Source organism: Leptonychotes weddellii, chromosome 1 (genome assembly GCF_054177405.1).
Source record: "Leptonychotes weddellii isolate Sample4059 chromosome 1, ASM5417740v2, whole genome shotgun sequence".
NCBI classification, from domain to species: Eukaryota; Metazoa; Chordata; class Mammalia; order Carnivora; family Phocidae; genus Leptonychotes; species Leptonychotes weddellii.
The window spans coordinates 57,792,655-57,810,123 of NC_138369.1; the positions used below are offsets into that span (position 1 = coordinate 57,792,655).

A 17,469-nucleotide genomic window follows, 5' to 3' on the forward strand; every position below is an offset into this window, starting at 1 on the left:
CAAACCTATTTCTGCTTGATGATCAGGGTGAATCACTCCAGCCAATACCATAACCTTGCTCTTCTCCTTTTCCTTCTCTTGCCTATCCAGTGACTCAAGACACACAAAATGGTTAGATGGTAGTCTCATCCCCAAATCAATGGAACCATTGCTCAGCTTTTGTTGGGAGAATTCCTTTCTTTGGTAACAGACCTCTAAACAATCAAAACCCAGAATCTCAAAGACTGGCAGTTAAAAAAATTTAATAGCCCTTTGTTCCTAAATCCATTATTTTTGGATATGGAAGCCTGATGGTTTAAAAACATATCCAGAAATTCTCTGACCCTTCTCCCATTAAGAAAAGGAGTCTCTGGTTGCTGGAGGGGATGCGGGTGGAGGCATGGGGTAACTGGGTGATGGACACTGGGGAGGGCATGTGTTGTAATGAGCACAGGGTATTATATAAGACTGATGAATTGCAGTCCTGTACCCCTGAAACAAATAATACATTATATGCTAATTAATTGAATTTAAATAAGTTTTTTTAAAAAGAAAGAAAAGGAGTCTCCTTTGATATAACCAGCCTTAGTGACTAAGTCCTAATGAACTGAATGTAGTTTTGAAGTGACACTGAAGGACTTCCATTATTGGTTTAAAAAGGCATTACAGTTTCCATCCAGATTTCTCTCTCTGGGGATGTTTTGCCCTTGGCACCCAGCTACTATGTTGTGAGGAACCAAATAGCACTGTGAAAAGGCCACGGGTAGGTGTTCTGGCCACAGACTCAGCATCAGTCCCCAGACATGTGAAAGAGCGAAACTTCAGATGATTTTAGCCCCCAACTTTTTGGCTGCCCCAGCTGGCATCAAGTGGAAAGTGGAACATAGATAAACTGTCCTCACTGAGTCCTGCACAAGTTATGGATTTGTAAGCAAAGTAAATGTTGTAGTTGTTTTAAACCATTAAGTTTTGGAGGTGGTTATACAACAATAGACAGCAAGGACATGAAGGAAAAGTACTAAATATTGGACACTAGTTCAAGCATATGCTGCAAAAACGGTTATCTCCCAGAAGGCACCATAACTAAATCTTCAATAAGACATGTGCTTCTTGGTGATAGACAATACAATTAGACCAATGAATTCTATGGGCAATAGCCCATTGCATTATTTCTTTCATTACAGAGTGAGTTTCATGGTCAGAAGCTATATGGTGTCAGACACAGTGATTGTGTATAAAACACTCAATAAATCCCCAGATGGGGGCACTGACAGCAGCACAGCAAGCAGAGAAGCAAATCGAAATCTACAGTAAGCAATTTCAGAGAGAAAAACAACTATTGTCTCGCAGTGACTGGGAAGGGCCAAAGGAACTGACTTGCCTCTGAGTGGCTGGCTGGTCCTCCTGGAGCAGGGGGTATCTCATTAACTCAGAACTGGTCATTGCTGCTGGCAACCTGAACACTCAACAGTGGTTTGGTGATCCTAGGCATAGCTCCAATCCTGCTATCCTTTCCATTTCATTCATGAGTCCACTGAGCAAGCAGTGAGCCTGGAAAAGGAGGCTGAGTTTCCTCCACAGAGCAGTTCATTTCATCCTTATGATTCATAAGATTCATTGTGCTAGGTCCATCAGCATAACCCCTCCCAAATATTCCTTGTCACCAGTTCTCCAGTCTTGCTCTTTCCGATGTTCTTGGCCACCTGGTCAAACAATTAGCTTTGCACCATGAATTATTACCCAAGGCCAACATTCCTTTCAGGCAAAGTGAAATTCTGGACATCCTGCTGGACATTCTGCACATTAAAAGGACTTCATGTCTTCAACGCTCTTTGGATCCAAAGTGGAACGCCGACAATCTCACAATGCATTTCTCGCAGGTACCACCATATTGTGCAGAGCAACAAACCTGAACAATGCCTGGCACATCATGGGTACTCAACAGACATTTGTTGAATCATTCTTTAAAAATGCAGATCATAGGGGCGCCTGGGTGGCTCAGTCGTTAAGCATCTGCCTTCGGCTCAGGTCATGATCCCGGGGTCCTGGGATCGAGCCCCACATCGGGCTCCCTGCTCCGTGGGAAGCCTGCTTCTCCCTCTCTCACTCCCCCTACTTGTGTTCCCTCTCTCACTGTGTCTCTCTCTGTCAAATAAATAAATAAAATCTTTTAAAAAAATAAAAAATTAAAACGCAGATCATAACTAACTAGAATTTAAATAAACATTTGGAAGAAAAAAAATGCAGATCATTTCCCTCCCTCCCCTGTTTAAACTCCTTCAACAGCTTCCTATTGCTCTAGAAGATCCTGTTGGGTGTAGTCTCTGCCTTTTCCTTCCCCTTGTTCTCTGAACTCTAAACATTCGTCCTCAATTCTTGGAATGTTCCATGCTCCCTCCTGCCACAAGACCTTTGCTCAGACTGTACCCTCTCCTTGCCAAATTAACTCCATTCTCAGATCTTGACTCAAGGATTCCTTCCTGTCTTTTTCTTTCCTGTCTCATAACTATTTTTCTTCACTATACTTAACTCCATATTTATTTATGTGTTTAATTAATTCCTGCCTTACCATGGGACTCTAAGTACTATGATTATGTGCACTCACCACTGGATCCCCAGCACCTAATATATTGCCTGGCATTTAACTAAATAGTATTTTGCTGAATGAACACATGAATAAATGAATGAATGTGTCTATAATAAAATGTAGTATATGTAATTTATCTCCAAGTTATCACTGCCAGTTTTGCTTAAGAAGCTTTCTGCTATCAGTTCCTACTCCTCGAATTCACATTTCTTTATTAATTTAAAAAGGCATTTGTCTAGACAAGAACTTTCCTAAGCATCGTTCTATACTAGCACTATGCAACAGAAATATGTGAGCTACATATGTAACTTCAAATATACTATCAGTCACATTATAAAAACTAAAAAGAAATAATCTTACTATGTTATTTAACCAGTATTTCTGAGACATCATTTCAATGTGAGATTGATAAAAAATATTGATGAAATATTTTATATTCTTTTCTTTATCCCGTCTTTGAAATCTGAGTATTTCAGTTTCATCATACCTCAGTTTGAACTAGCCATATTTCAAGTGCTCAGGAACCACACGTGCCTAGTGGGTGCTGTATGGGACAGTGCAGTTCTATAGAAATCACTTTCACAAGGAGTCTGACCATCCTCAGCACCTAAAATCAGTGCCAGGAAAGCATTCTTAAGTCAAACTTTCATCCAGAAGATCTAATTGTCCCAGTATAAGAGATGATTTAAACCAGATACAAGAGTGAGCCCCAACTCCTTCAGGATTCATTAACTTAGAAAGTTGTCTCTAGGAACAATTTAATGTTCATCTTCCTATAACATACTTTATCTCTTATTTAAATAGAAACTTTGCTCCTCCTTAAGGTATGGGCCACCTTCTTTGCCAGCCATTCTATTTCTCCTCCTTCAAAGCCAATTTATAATTCTCCATTTTTAGGTACTTCATGGCAAATCTGTCCGTTCCCTTGGCTGCCTAGGAAAGTTGGCGGGGGGGGGGGGGGGGTGTCTGTCCAAGCCTCCCATGTCCAGTATACATTCTTTCAGTCTTCGTTATGCCTGCTTAGACCTCTGGAGGAGGCACCCCGGAGACCAGCGCAAGTCATGGTTTAAGGCCCAGAGCTGGAGTCGGACTGCTCCTTCAGTCCAGAAGTGGCCCTCTCTCTGCCAGCACTATACGCACGCAACGATTTTTAGGTGCTTCAACCTCACCCAAGAGCCACTGCCCACAGTGACAAACAGCATTAGGTGAGCACAAGACAAGCCCGACCTCGGCTTCACCACCTGCCCTTGGATAAAGGGGAAGAGGCGGGATATCCGCCCGGTCGGGAACACTTCCGGAAGTGACGTAGCAGTGTCAACATGCAAGATGGCGGCCCATCACCGGCAGAACACGGCAGGGCGGAGGAAAGTGCAGGTATGGGAGTCCCGCTCCTCGACCTCCTGGACGTGGCCTGCGGCCCCGGGCCCACCTGCAGCAAGCAGATGCCTCGGGCCACGGTCGTCCAGGGTAGCGGCTTGGGGAGAGCGGGACAGGGCGCGGCCGGCGGTGAGGGGTGGGGCCGCGGCGCTAACGGCTTGAGGAAGGGGCGGGGGGCGGCTGGCTGGGCCGGCCTGGGCCCAGTCCCAGGACCTTAGAGTGCGGGGTTTGGAGCTAGGGCTTGCCGGACTCCAGCTCTTTCGTAGGCTGGGGCTTGCGGGATCTGGATGGGCTCGTTTCCCGCCCACCTGCCTCCCCCTTCCCTTGCTTTTCACCAAAACGCTCTGCCTTATCCGCGTCTGAGCCGAGGCCTGCGGGCACTTCCCCGGCGGCGGCGGAATGGGCCTGTGCGGGGGCGTGGCGGGGCGCAGATGGCTCTGCGGGGTTTCTGCGGAGGATTCGGCACAGGGGAGCCCTCTGCCTTTTATTTATTTTTTTTCTTTTTGCGGAAGCTTTGTCCCTTGTGAGGTGGAAACGACGTGGAAGTGTGCTGGTGTTAGTGGGGAAATTATCATTTTTATTTTCTTCATCTTCATTGTGCATCCTTGATTCTTTCCTGTTTCTAATGATTTATTATCCAAGGGTAAAGAGTTATCTAACCCTTTCGTGTTTCTTTATGCCTTCATGAATCCACTTTTATTTTGGGTACGATTAAGGGTTATCGCTACCTAGTATTTTCAGCTGTGCAAGGAGTAAAAGCCCTATTACAAGTGTTTACCTGCAAATAAATTGTATATAGAGTGACGATTTATGTGCCTGTTCATTAAACGTTTACCGAGCACTTAGTTTAGTCCCAAAGATGTGCAAAGAATTGAGACAGTATGGGAATAAGTAATACCCAGGATCTCTTTATGAAACACATTATATGTAGTTCTACAGATTGAAATCGATTGTTTAATAGGTAAACAGGACAAAGTGATCCTTCAGTAAGGTAACCCCAGCAGTGGCTGTAGGCCATTGTCTTCTGGGCAGTTTACTTATTTGTTTTATTGATCTCATTGATCACTGAGCATTCACTAGATGTCTCTGAATTGAGTGAAATTAATCAGAATCTAAAATAGCTTACCCTGTTAGGTGATTTTTAAATGCATCAGTAACAGGATTTAAGTAACCCCAGCATCCAAGCCAGGTGGGTGAGAATATGTGCTGTGGACTAAAATGTAACTCAAGATTGTCTTAATTGTCTTCTAGACACTAGAGTGGTACACTTCTTAGGGTAGTTAAGGAGAGTTAATCAGGCATCTGTTACTTGCATTTAAATTTAAAGGCCATATAAAAGTACAAGATGAGGAAATGTAAATTCACCACAGTGTGTATGGAAAAATTGAGTGTTTTAATAAGCTGAATGTGAGCCATCACATGTTGAATGAGGGAGATAATTCCATTCTTTGCTGGTCATAGTACAAAACTACAGTTTGGGGTTCAGCACTTAGTACCTTGTTCTTGATAGGTCTAGCAATCAGATTGGGGAAGTAACCTGAAACTATTTCCTATGAAGAGCATCAAAAGAACCAATATTAGCCTGCTGAAGATAGTTGCTTTCAGAATTTGTCCCCAAGGTATAGAACCAATGTGAGAAGCTACAGAGATTGATTGTATCTCAGTGTGAGGGAGAACTTTTGTTTATGGAAGTGTTTTTCAAACTAGTACATGTTCGTTCCCAAAAAAACCCCACAAACAATACAAAGGTATAAATGGTAATTGTCTTCTACTCTTCGAAGAATGCTACTGTGGACGGTGTGATATATAACCCTAGACCAGTTTTTTGTATTTTGTTTTACTCTGAGCACTGTTGGCATGTTGGGCTGCATGATTTTTTATTCTTTATGGGGGGGTCGGGAGGGGGTTCTATGCATTATAAGTTGTTCTGCATCATCCTGGCTTCTGTCTACTAGATGTTAGCATCTATCCAGTGTTGACAACCAAAAATAACTAGATACTTTCAAATGTTTGCGGGAGGGTAAAATTGCCCCTGGTTGAAAACCAATGTTCTATACCTCTTTGTGCATGTGTACCCAACTTACGTGATTTTTTTAAACTCTAAACAAAGTCATAGTATTTATTGTTCAGTGTCTTGCTGTTTGTCAAAATTTTAAATACACATTCCCATTGACCCAGCAATTCCTCGTCTAAAAAATTGTTTTACAAAAGTGCAAATGAGGGGCACCTGGGTGGCTCAGTTGGTTAAGCGTCTGCCTTAGGCTCAGGTCATGATCCCAGGGTCCCTGAGATTGAGCCCTGCATCAGGGCTCCTTGCTCAGTGGGGAGTCTGCTTCTCTTTCTCCCTCTGCCCCTCCCCCAGCTCATGTCTCTCTTGCTCTCACTTAGATTAGGTTAATTTAAAAAAGTTTAAAAAGTGCATATGCATATATCTCTCTAGTTGTACAAGAGTGTTTATTTTAGGAATGCTGTCATTGTGAAAAAAATCTCAATGTCCAACAGTAGTCACTTAGCAGATAAATACACTTACCTAGTGGATTAATTTGCAGTTGTTAAAAAGATAAGCTTGATCTGTATTATTAAAAAGGAATGGTGTCCAGAAGTCAAAAAAACAAGTCAACATAGCATAGTCCCATTTCCACAAAGGAAATAATGTGTTTTAAACATCTGGAAGGCTATTAACAGTGATAGTCTCTATGTATTAGATTATGTGATTATGGGTAAGGCAGGAAATGGGATATCTTTTATTTTAAAATATATATTAATTTTTATATTTTTGAGCTTTTTACAACATTCTTTGTTTTTATAAATAAAATCTTTCCATTTTGGAGAAAGTGTATATGGCTACCTAAATATATTTTGCCTCTTGGCTGTCTTGTACCAAGAGGCAGTAGCCCTAAGCTTCATTATTAGGCCAAAAATAACCCTTGAGATTTATAATATTGATAAATAACTAGTGGAGAGGGATCCAAACATACTGCTTATTAATTATAGACATAATGAAGAATGAGCACATGTCCTACCATCTTCATTCAACTTCTCAGCAGCCTGGAGGTGAGTATGAGGGGGAGGGGTGAATTTGTGATTGGCAGAAACATGATCAGACAATCAAATGTATGAATTGAGATAGATGATGCAGATTTTTTCCTGGTAATCAAGATATCAAAACAAGTCTCTTCACTTCCTGGTGTCCCTTACTGTTATTATTTTCCAACAACCACAGTCTATTGGTTGACTCACTCTCTTTCTCTCTCTCTCTCTCTCTCTCTCCTACTTCCTCCCTCTCCTTCTCTTGCTCTCTCCATCTTTCCTTCAACTTGCTTCAGAATTCTTGGAATAAGGTTGTCACTGCTATTCCTGGTTTAGAAGCAACAACCATGCCCTAGTATCCAGTGATGTTTCAAGTATATACATACTTGGCCTTCCATAACAGGATTCTTTTCCTTGGAAATGACCCCAAATCCAGCTTAACCAGGCTTACGTAATAAAAGACATGTATTGGCTCAGGTAAATGAAAAGTCAAGAGGTGGTGCTGGTTTCATGCAAATCTTGAACCAGCAGGCTCACTGTGACTCTCTAACCTAAGAAGTGCAGTAAAGTCAGCTTTACCATTGGGCTGCTGATGAGTTATCTTCTATTCCCAAACTCTCAGCTCTAGGCCTTCCCTCTTGGTCGCTGTCCCATCCCAGTCCTCATGTCTGTTCACACAGTATTCAAGGCTACAGTCTCTTAAGTAGCTCCTGTACATTTTCTTCTAGGATTTGCTTGCCTTGAGGAGCAGAAATGGGTAATGGAGAGGCAACCAACAAAGGTCTCTTTTATCAGTACTTACCTTTTTTCTCTGCTGAATATTTAGTTATTCCAGACCTATTCAGAACTCAGTATGGGTCCTTATTTCTGATTCTGAGTCCAAGTTCTGGGTTGGTTGTTTAATCTTTGAGACTTTTTTTTTTAAAGGAAGTAGAATGATGCCAGATCCTGACTTCTCAAGGAAAGACCTTTACAAATTAGCTGTATGTTCAAGATGAGTTACTTTTTATGTAGGATGGGTAGTAAAACAAATTATACCAATATGTCATCCATTGGAACAGAGGTCAGTAAACTTTTTCTCTAAGGGGTCAGATGGTATGTATTTTAGGCTTTGCAGGCCATTTTACTATGTCATAACTACTCAACTCTGCTATTACAACGTGAAAGCCGCCATAGACAATACCTAAATGAATAGATGTGGCTGTGTTCCAATAAAACTTTGTTTACAGAAACAGGCTTTGGCCTGGATTAGGACTATGGGTGGTTTTTTACTAACCCCTGGAGGAGTTTTACTAATGCCCCCTGACCAGGAGAAGTCAAGCTAGAATTTGTCGTATTTTTATCTGCAAGACTGCTTTTTAGAATAGTTTTTAAAATCAGCACTCTTGAAATTAGGTACAAGTAGAAAGTAATGGTCCACAGGATTGAACAAGGAAAACAGATGTGAGAATTACTGCTATCTGGCCAGTATTTTCTTGGCCAAATTTAGCCTGATTTAGCCTGATAGCTGGAAGTAGCCTTACACTAAAGAGCTGTGTGATTCCACTTATAGAATGTTATAGAACAGACGGAACTAATCTGTGGTGAAAAAAGTCAGATCTAGATTGCCTAGGAATGGGGTGTAGAGGTTGGGAAGCAGAGGAGGGAACTTTCTAGGGTGGTAATAATGTTCTTTATGTCTTGGTAGGGGTTTATATTAAACAGATCCATACATCTGTTAGAAGTATCTGTGTACACATAAGATTTCTACATTTCATTGTATGTAAATTTTACCTTAAAAGAGGAGCCATTTAAAAAAAAAAAAAGGGAGCCACAAATAAATAATGAACTCTAAATGATGATATACATGTTGAAGTGCTTAGGGGGAAGTGGTATTGATGACGTGCAGCTTATTTTGAAAGGCATTGAAAATAACAGGTCAAGTGGTTGGATGTGTATGAGATAAAGCAAATCTAAACTTAATTGTAGAATAGTTGTGCGTATATGGATATTTGCTGTGTAACTCTTTCAACTTTTGTATGTGTTTGAAATTTTTGTAATATAATATTGGGGGAAAATAAGCTTTAAAAGGTTAAAAAAGGGTTAGTGATAAGCAGCAGGAGGAGGGGGAAATTTTAGTTGTGGTGGCCAGAGAAGGCCTTGCTGAGAAGCTGACTTCTGAGTAAGGATCTGAAGGAAATGAGATTGCCGTCTGGAAGAGCATTCCAGTGAGAATATCAGATGCAAAAGTCCTGTTTGGGAATGTACCTGGCTTATTTGTGGAACGCTAATGATGCCTTTGTGGCTGGTGTGGAGTGAGCAAGGGAAGAGGAGCAGGAGATGAAATCAGAGAGATAACTGCAGGCCAGATCTTTTAGAGAACTACAGGTCGTAGGAAGGGCTTTGGCTTTTGCTCTTGAGTGAGATGGAAAGCAGTTGGTGAATTTGGAGCGGAGGAATATACACAATATATATGGGTTTTAATGGGACCAGCTTGGCTGCTGTATTTGGAACAAACTGAAGGTGAGCAAGGGCAGAGCAGGGGGACCAGTAGCTATTTAAGAAATCCAGGTGATAGTGCTCCATGCAGGGTAGTGAGATTTTGGAAGACTAGATGAGACAAATTGAAGTAATGATGGCATCAAGGTTTTTGGCCTGAGTGACTGGAAGAATGGAATTGCCATTAACACCCATCAGTGAGGGAGACCACAGGAAAAGCTAGTTTGGAGAGGACTATTGGGAGCTTGGTTTGGGCAATGCCACAATTAAGATACCTGTTAGACAACCAAGTGGAGGTGAGTCAGTGCACATGGTGGGGGGGCGGGGCTGGGGAAATAGCCCAGAGTGCCTCCTTTGTGAGCCTGAAATGCTTTATTTGTTTTTTTAAGATTTTATTTATTTGATGGAGAGAGAGAGAGAGAGCACACAAGCAGGGGGACCGGTAGGCTCCCTGCTGAGCAGGGGGCCTGATGAGGGCTAGATCCCAGGCTCAGTCCCAGAACTCTGGGATCATGACCTGAGCGGAAGGCAGGTGCTTAACCAACTGAGCCACCCAGACACCCCGAGCCTGAAATGCTTTGAAGTATCCCTTCTTTTCTTAAAAAGATGGTGAATTTTGTACTTATTCTATGATATATCCGTATTTGTTTTCATATAAAAAATTGTTACTGTGATAAGCAGAACTCCCCCCCCCCCGCCGCCCCCCAGCAAATGCCCATGCCATAATCCCTGGAACTTGTGAATATGTTATACTGCATGATAAAAAGGACTTTGCAGATGTAATTAAGGTTACAAACCTTAAAGGGGGGATTATCCTGCATTATCCCAGTAGGCCCAATTTAATCATATGAGCCCTTAAAAGCAGAGAATGTGGGGCACCTGGGTGGCTCAGTCGTTAAGCGTCTGCTTTCAGCTCAGGTCATGATCCCAGGGTCCTGGGATCAAGCCTGGCATTGGGCTCCCTGCTCAGCAGGGAGCCTGCTTCTCCCTCTCCCACTCCCGCTGCTTGTGTTCCTTCTCTCGCTGTGTCTCTCTCTGTCAAATAAATAAGTCTTAAAAAAAAAGAAACACACAGAGAATGTTCTTCCAGTGGACACAGAAGTCAGATTTGAGGCACTAGAGGGACGCTTTTTTGTAGGAGAGGGCACATAGAAAGTATGAGAAGGACTACAGGCAGCCTGTAGGAGCAAGGATGGAACCTTGGCTGATAGCCGGCAAGGAAACAGGACCTTCAGGCCTACAACTTGAATGAGCTTGGAGGCCAACTCTCCTAGAGCCTCCCGGGAAGGAACACAGAGCCATCAGTCAACTCTTGTCTATATTGGTCTTGTCTATATTGAGAACAGAGGACCCATCCAAGCTCTGTGTGGACTTCTGACCTTCAGAATTGTGAAATAATAAATGGGAGTTGTTTGAAGCCATTAAATTTGTGGTAATTTATTATGTCAGCTATAGAAAACTAATCTGATTATCATGAAATTAAAATAGTCAAGGATAGTTTCTCTCCTGATTGCCTCTACTGTAGCCTCTGGCACATTACCAATAACTCTAGGGGTATTTAAGCTTGAGATGCAGAGACAGATCACATGAAGTTTAGTGGATCGTCCCCATTGTCTGATTTCTTTATTTTGGGTCCCAGACAGTTGCTGGGGAAATTAATCAAACAGTGCTTACTAAGCCAGCTACAAATACTTAAGAGTGTAACCTAACTGGGTACTTGCTGCTGGGGCACTGCCATATTCTTCTCCTTGTTTGTCCCTTTACATGTTTCTTCCAAAATGCATAGCTCCTACCAAAGGTCTGGCTTCCCGTCCCTTGCAGAGTTCTTAAAGTACCCTCTGCTCTTCCCCCTGCCCACTTTTTTTAAGCAAATTAAAATGGTCAGATATGAGTCTTCGTCTCTGCTTTTGCCTGTATTCTTGACTGTTTAATGAGGTTTTTCCAGGACTTTGCTCACTCATTCATTGCTACTATCTCCAGCACCTTCTGCTTTTCTTTTTCTTTTACTTCCATCTCTTCTGCCTACAAAGCTTACCTAAATCTTGGGGGGCTGGTGGCAGCAAACTTCATTTAACTTACTGTGACTTCTCTTATATTCTTTCTCCACTAGAATGAAAGCTCCTGGGTTGCCTGGGTGGCTCTTTTGGTTAAGGGTCTGCCTTCAGCTGAGATCATGATCTCAGGGTCTTAGGATTGAGCCACGTGTCAGGCTCCCTGCTCAGTCGGGAGTCTGCTTCTCCCTCTACTCTTCCCCCCCTGCTCATGTGCTCACGCACTCTCTCTCAAATAAATAAATAAATATCTTAAAAAAAAAAAATAAAAGAATGAAAGCTCCAGGAGGACTATTGTGCCCACTCACAAAATCCTCAGTGTTTAGAATTGAGCCTGGCCACTGGTGGATGCTTCATCAATATTTGTTGAAAGAACTGCATCCTGTTTTTCTTTTATCTACGGCCATTTTTATTTTATTTTATTTTATTTATTTATTAGAGAGAGAGAGTGAGTGAGAGAGAGGGCACACGAGCAGGGGCAGAGGAAGAGGGAGAAGCAGACTCCCCTGCCAAGCAGGGAGCCCGACTCAGGGCTTGATCCCAAGACCCTGGGTTTATGACCTGAGTGAAAGGCAGACGCTTAACCGACTGAGCCACCCAGGTGCCCCAATTTTTTTCTTTAACAATAGGTTTTTAGGGGTGCCTGGGTGGCTCAGTAGGTTAGGTGTCTGGCTCTTGGTTTTAGCTCAGGTCATAATCTCAGGTCATATGAGATCAAGCCCCTCATTGGACTCCATGTTGGGCATGGAGCCTACTTGGAATTCTCTCTCTTCCTTTGCCTCTGCTCCTCCCCTCCCCCTTGCTCTGTCTCTCTCAAACAATAAGTTCTTAATGTGATATGTCTTGGAATATATCAGCGTATACAGTTCATTTTCTTTTCTTATATTTTGTAAGATTTTATTTATTTGAAAGAGCACGCACGAGAGAGAGGACAAGCAGGGGTTGCGGCAGAGGGAGAGGGAGAAGCAGGCCCCTGGCCGAGCAGGGAGCCGACACGGTGGTCAATCCCAGGACCCTGGGATCATGACCCGAGCCTAAGGCAGACGCTCAGCCAACTGAGCCACCCAGGTGCCCCTCATCTTCATTCTTTAATGACCACTTAGAATGGATAATTTATCTAGTCATTTCCTTTTTGAAGATACTATTGCTGTTTTGTCCATCATACTAAAATTTACTAAAAAAAATTAATAGCAGTTAAAAAATAGTAAAGGAGGTCTTAGAAAAGTAAACAAAAGGACAAAGATCCATAATATAGAAAGCATAAAAGATGAAGGATCAGTTTGAAAGTTCCAACATCTGACTGATGGGGGTTTAAGAAGGAGCAGAGGAAACATTATTAATTACTTGATAGAAGAAAGTTTTTCAGAGCTGAAGTGCCGCAAGCTTCTAGGTTGAAAGGACTTTCTCAGTGCATAGCAAAATTAATTGATAAGGACCAAAAACTAAGTAAATAAAGCAGCAAGAAAATAGAGAAGATCCTACACACTTAGGAGTGAGGGGAGTGGGCAGGTGGCGGTACAGGAAAGAATGAAAATGAGATCATTTTAGAATGGAATGAAACAGAATGGCATTGAATTCAGTGGCAACACTGGGTGCTGGATTGGAAGTTGGAGCAGTGCCTTCAGAAGCAGAGGGGTTTTTCTACATGGACTTCTTCACCCAGCCAAATCCAGTGTAGAGGTAAAGACCTTTTTAGGCTTGTGAGGGCTAAAATCACCTCCCGTGCACCTTTTCCTGTGTTAGTTTCTTGAGGTCCTGGGAATGTGCTTCAGCAAAACTGGGGAGTGAACACAGAAAGGAGGAGACATTGGAATTCAGGAAACAGTGGCTCAAACCCAGCCCAGAAGAGCAGTAAAGGGAAGCATCAAAGGTGACAGCTGTGCCAGCAGACAGAGAGGGCAGGTGGCCTGGGCCAGAGTGAGAAGATGTGTGTTTCTGAGAGAAGACTTTTGGGCAAAGTGGGGTGGTCCGGGCTCTTGCTAGAATATCTCATGTGGTGCTACAATGAAGGGGAGTTGAAGTTAAAGTAGAGGAAAGCATTGAAGAAGGAAAGAAAGGGAGAATGCCAGGGAAAACAAAAAGCTCTCTAAGAAAGGAAATGTATTCATGATATAGTTCTTGGCTAGTCAGTAGACAGCAATTACAAAGTCAAACAGTGTAGCTAGTACTGGTTATTTACTCACCCAAAAATCGAAAATCGTGGTATATCTGTATCAGAAGAGTAGAGGGAGGAGTTACTGAGAGTAGTCCAGAGCTAGATCCCAGTCTACCATACCCTGAGTAAATAGATAATGTCTAAAATGGAAGGTTGTAGGATAAGCACAGTATTTTTGAGAAACGGAGTAACTCTTCAGAAACAACCGAGAGTTGAAATTTGTTACCCCTAGGAATTAAGACTGGGTATGGGGAGTCTTACCCAGACAACAGGGAGATGGTTTTTCATTAGGGTCTTTCTTTTTTTTTTTTTTTTAAGATTTTATTTATTTGACAGAGAGATACACAGCGAGAGAGGGAACACAAGCAGGGGGAGTGGGAGAGGGAGAAGCAGGCTTCCCGCTAAGCAGGGAGCCTGAGGCAGAGCTTGATCCCAGGACCCTGGGATCATGACCTGAGCTGAAGGCAGACGCTTAACAACTGAGCCAACAGACGCCCCTCATTAGAGTCTGTTCAGTATTACGGTATTTGATCTTCTGAATACAGGCAAGAATTAGTTGGACAGAAATTAAATTATAAATTCAAAAAACTAATACATGTCTTACCGTAAAACATTCATACCATGTAAAAAAGGCACAAGTGAGTGACAATCACCATAATTCTATCACTCAGGAATAACTACTGATAGTTTTATGTATGTATATCCTTCCAAACTTACATAGTTGTTTTAAAATACATATTTAAAATTCTGCAACATTTTTATAATATTTATTATTCACTACTGTATTGGACATATTTCACTTCAAAAAAACACATCATGGCTTTCTTCCCATGTTGGTCAGTCTAGATCTATATCAACATTTTTTTTTAAAGATTTTATTTATTTATTTGACAGAGACACAGCGAGAGAGGGAACACAAGCAGGGGGAGCGGGAGAGGGAGAAGCAGGCTTCCCGCCGAGCAGGGAGCCCGATGTGGGGCTCGATCCCAGGACCGTGGGATCATGACCTGAGCCGAAGGCAGGCGCTTAACGACTTGAGCCACCCAGGCGCCCCTACATCAACATTTTTAATGATTAAGTAGCATTCTCTTTTATAAGGTGTGTGCCAAGATTTACCCAACTAGGATACTTCTAATTCTTTGCCATTTTTAATCACACATCTGTAGTAGATACCCTTGAAGAGGTAGGCCTGGATTTGTTTTGCTAAGAATTACTTTCCACCTGGAATTAGGACCTGACAGTCATGTTGTTATTCTCTGACCCTTTCCCACTGGACCAATCACATAATCTGCCAGAAATTTGAACATTAAGATTCCTATTTGCAACATAGTCTCCACTATGAAATGTACTGAGAGAAGCAGATAAGGGGTCTTGGAGCCCCAGAGAAAAAGAGATTGAGAGAGATTTAAATTGGCATCGAAGCCATCTTGGTTCCGATGGTTTTCCAGTGTCTGATTCATGCAATAATATTTATTGTGTGTCTTTTATGTGCCAGACACACTAATGAGGCACAGTGATAGAAGGAACAAGGCTGACAAGTTCCTTACCCTCTTGAAGCTTTTATCCTGAAGAAGATACAACAAAGAGAAATACGGAGGGTGGTAAGAACTGTGCAAGAAATTAATAGGGTAAGTGATGGAGGAAGGAGATCAGGGGATGCCCTTCAGAAGAAGTGACTTTTCTGCTAAGACCTGAAGGGCCAGGATGAGCCAGACAAGATAAAAGCCAGGGGGAGGGTATTCCTGTGGGGATCGTTGAGGAGGGGGATGTTTTTGGCACAGGGAACAGTAAATACTGAAGCCCTGGTGTGGGTGGAAAAGAGCTTGATGTGTTTGAGGAACAGAACAGAGTTTGGGGTGACTCTCATGAAAGAAGCTAGGGGGAGTTTGAGGTGAGTGTGAAGATGCAGGATAGATCCAAAGCATGTGAGGAATTCGGACTTTTAAATGCAGTGAAAAACCTTTGGAAGACTTCAGCAGAGAAGTGCCATGATTTTATTTTAAAAATGTCTCTTATGAATCATGACCATATTTCCTGCCCTTGGACTCTGATAGATATCCTTGTATTTTTTTTTTAAATTCCCTCCCTCTCTCTTTAATTTAAGCTGATTTGAGTAAGTATTACAGTTAGTTGCACCCAAAAGACTAGGCCAAAAACAACAGTCTTGTCTTTGTGCATATAACCCTGGCCCTTTTCATGTCTTTATTTATGTGTTTGTTGGCATTTTCTTTTCTTTTTAAAAAATTTCCTCTTGGTGATCTTTATTTCTCTGTCAGAGAGTTTGACGACTTCTTACTGTTTTGTATGGACTCTTTGTAGGTTCTCAAGAGTTTTATCTTTCATACTTATTTCATTATTTTCCCAGATTTTAGATGTTTGCCTTTTAACCTTGTTCATCTTATTTTTTGACGATCAGAGTTTTGTTTGGTTTTCCCTGAATAACAGCATTATTGAGATAAAATTTATGTGAACTCAACCTGTTAAAGTATACGATTCAGGGCTTTTTCGTAAATCCATAATGTTGTACATTGATCACCTAATTCAGAGACTTTTGTCACCCCAGAAATAAACCTCATACCCATTAGCATTCACCCCCATTTCCCTCTCCTCCAAGTCCCTGGCAACCACTAATGTACTTTCTCTTTCTGTAGATTTACCTGTTCTGGACATTTCTTGGAAGTATACTCCTAAAATAGGTGGCCTTTTGTGACTGGTCTCTTTAACTTAGCAGAATGTTTTTAAGATTCTGTCAGTGTTGGAGCCTGTCTCAGTACTTCACTGCTTTTTATGGCTGACTGAGATTCCATTGCACAGATAGACCACATTTTGTCTATCTGTTCATCAGTTGGTGGGCAGTTGAGTTGTTTCCACTTTTTGGCGGCTGTGAATAATGCTGCTGTGAGCAGTTGTGTACATCTGGAAGGTTTTGACTTGTGTTGGTCAGAGCAGCATTGGTCTTTTTCTTTGAAAAGATTACCCTGTTTCTTGTCATATTAGCAGAACCTTCTCTATGTAGAGATTATACATATTTGCCTGTCTTTTAAAAATATTTTTATGATTAAATTGTTAAATTTCAATCTTTAGTTCATATGCAAATTCATTTTGGTTTAAGATTTGGAGAAAGGATATAATTTTTCCCAGTGGAATCACTAGATGCTTAGATAACTTATTAAAGAGGTTATCATGCCCTCATTGATTTGAAACACTACATTTATATCAAAATTAAAAATTTGTAGTAGGAAAATATGTGTCCAAATTTTGTTTTATTCTACTGATCCTTTTTTTCTATATTCCTGTTGTGGTACTCCATTGTAATTCTCGTAGCTTTACCTTTTTTTTTTTTTTTTTTTAAAGATTTTATTTATTTGAGACAGAGAGAGTGAGAAAGAGAGAGCACATGAGAGGGGGGAGGGTCAGAGGCAGAAGCAGGCTCCCTGCCGAGCAGGGAGCCCGATGCGGGACTCGATCCAGGGACTCCAGGATCATGACCTGAGCCGAAGGCAGTCGCTTAACCAACTGAGCCACCCAGGCGCCCGTAGCTTTACCTTTTAAAACCTTTAAAGAATATCCTTTCATTTTTAAAAAATGGGTATTCCCCTGGAGACATTGTACTGTATGTATTTTGTCAGCTTCTAGAAAGAATTCTGATAGGACTCTGACCAAAGTTGGGTTAAATTCACAGATTTAGGAAAGAATTATTAATTTTGAATCTTCCTGTGCTACAATATGGCATGTCTCCTTTATTCAGATTGTTCTTTTATGTATCTTGTGCTGTTGGTTATGTATCTTCCTTGCAAAATATGTTTCCAGTA

At 41.7% G+C, this 17,469-nt stretch overlaps 2 protein-coding genes across 3 annotated transcripts in view; one reads left to right on the plus strand and one right to left on the minus strand.

Annotated features, from left to right (window-relative positions):
* Positions 1–17,469, minus strand: part of CX3CR1 (C-X3-C motif chemokine receptor 1) — a 227,335-nt gene that overhangs the window by 7,797 nt on the left and 202,069 nt on the right. The window lies entirely within an intron of this gene.
* Positions 3,839–17,469, plus strand: part of WDR48 (WD repeat domain 48) — a 46,496-nt gene continuing 32,865 nt past the window's right edge. For both annotated transcript variants that reach the window (XM_006733424.3, XM_081824611.1), the window contains exon 1: positions 3,839–3,940. In XM_006733424.3, coding sequence (XP_006733487.1) covers positions 3,893–3,940 — 48 coding nt within the window. In that variant the 5' untranslated portion in view covers positions 3,839–3,892. The remainder of the gene's footprint in view (positions 3,941–17,469) is intronic.